The 1,459-nt window shown below is 45.2% G+C and overlaps 1 protein-coding gene across 1 annotated transcript in view; it reads right to left on the bottom strand.

Moving 5' to 3' along the window:
- Window positions 1-1,459, bottom strand: part of LOC140325455 (uncharacterized) — a 9,497-nt gene that overhangs the window by 5,355 nt on the left and 2,683 nt on the right. Inside the window, exon 2 of the mRNA XM_072403290.1 lies at window positions 1,169-1,285. Within this exon, the coding sequence (XP_072259391.1) occupies window positions 1,169-1,285 (117 nt within the window). The remainder of the gene's footprint in view (window positions 1-1,168; window positions 1,286-1,459) is intronic.

Here is a 1,459-nt window from a genome sequence, read left to right as displayed (position 1 = left end):
ATTGGTGAGGTCAGGTACTGATGGTGGGGATTTGCCCCTATTGGGGAGGTCAGGTACTGATGGTGGGGATTTGCCCCCATTTTGGGAGGTCAGGTACTGATGGTGGGGATTTGCCCCATTGGTGAGGTCAGGTACTGATGCTGGGGATTTGCCCCATATTGGTGAGGTAAGGTACTAATGGGAAGATTTGCCCCATATTGATGAGGTCAGGTACTGATGGGGGGATTTGCCCCCTATTGGTAAGGTCAGGTACTAAGGTTGGATGAGAAGACCCGGCTCACCATTCTAATTCATCCCAAAGGTGTTCAGTAGGGTTGAGGTCAGGGCTCTGTGCAGGACACTCGAGTCCCTCCACACCAAACTGGTGCCCCATTGTCTTTATGGAGCTGGCTTTGTACCCCCAGGGAACAGTCAAGGGGGAACAGAAAGGGTCTTCACCAAACTGTGACCACAAGGCTGGAAGAGCACAATTGTCGTCAATGTATGTAATGTTTGTATGATGGGGGATTACCAGGACCCTTCACTGGGGACACCTGGTCCCCATCATTGGTGGGGGGGGGTCACATTTGTTTGGCCATATAGCATAGCAGAGAAGATACAGGAAATTCCTGCATAACAGACACCAGAATAAATCCAGCAGATTCACTTTTTCACAAGGACTCTCCATTGTTACTTGTATTGTATTCTCTGCAGATTTAGAATACAGCAAAGCTGACGAGGTCTGGGGCCTCCATTGGACATCAGCATCTTGGGAGCACTAAAAGGGTTACTTCATTATTTGCCCCAACATAAGATACTTTTGATCACTCATAATAAACAATATTTATATCTATTTTGTCTTCTTGTTATATCTAAGCTATATAAAGCTGAACAAACAAACAGCGACATACAGAGGTGAAATACATATCAGGGCGGTTTTATCTGCAAAAGGATTTGTTTTACTGTCAATTCTGAGATTTGCACAGCTCTGCCACAAACCATAAAACTATTTAGTCCAGATAGAAGATTTTTGTCTGCTTTAGTTCCTTTTTCACTTACAGGTCTCTACCCAACCCCTAGGCTGTGACTGGACAATGAAAGGAAAAGTGGCAGAGGAGGTGATTTCTATTCTATGGACTGCCGGCACAGTGTGTTGGAGAATATCATGGTAGAGTTATCATGGCCTCACCTCCCCAGTGATAAGTGTGATTATCTCCAGGGTTTGATTTAAAATCCGCGCCGTCTTCAGCTCTCTCTTCTTCCGATTCTTCAGTAGGATGCGGGTGGCGTACTGCAGGGTGGACAGCTGAAAAGGAAGATGGAGACCCAAAGGTGAGACAGGAAACATCAGCAAATAATCACCAAATGGTCACAAAAGTGATTCAAGAAATGTGAGCTAAAGCTGATATATCAAAGAAATCACTTATAATGGATGTCATATATAAGAGAAGGGAATAATACCGAGCCGGAGCTGAGGGAC

Source organism: Pyxicephalus adspersus, chromosome 3 (assembly GCF_032062135.1).
Source record: "Pyxicephalus adspersus chromosome 3, UCB_Pads_2.0, whole genome shotgun sequence".
Lineage (NCBI taxonomy): Eukaryota > Metazoa > Chordata > Amphibia > Anura > Pyxicephalidae > Pyxicephalus > Pyxicephalus adspersus.
Note: the sequence above shows the minus strand (reverse complement) of the source record. Positions and strands in the feature narration are given on the sequence as shown.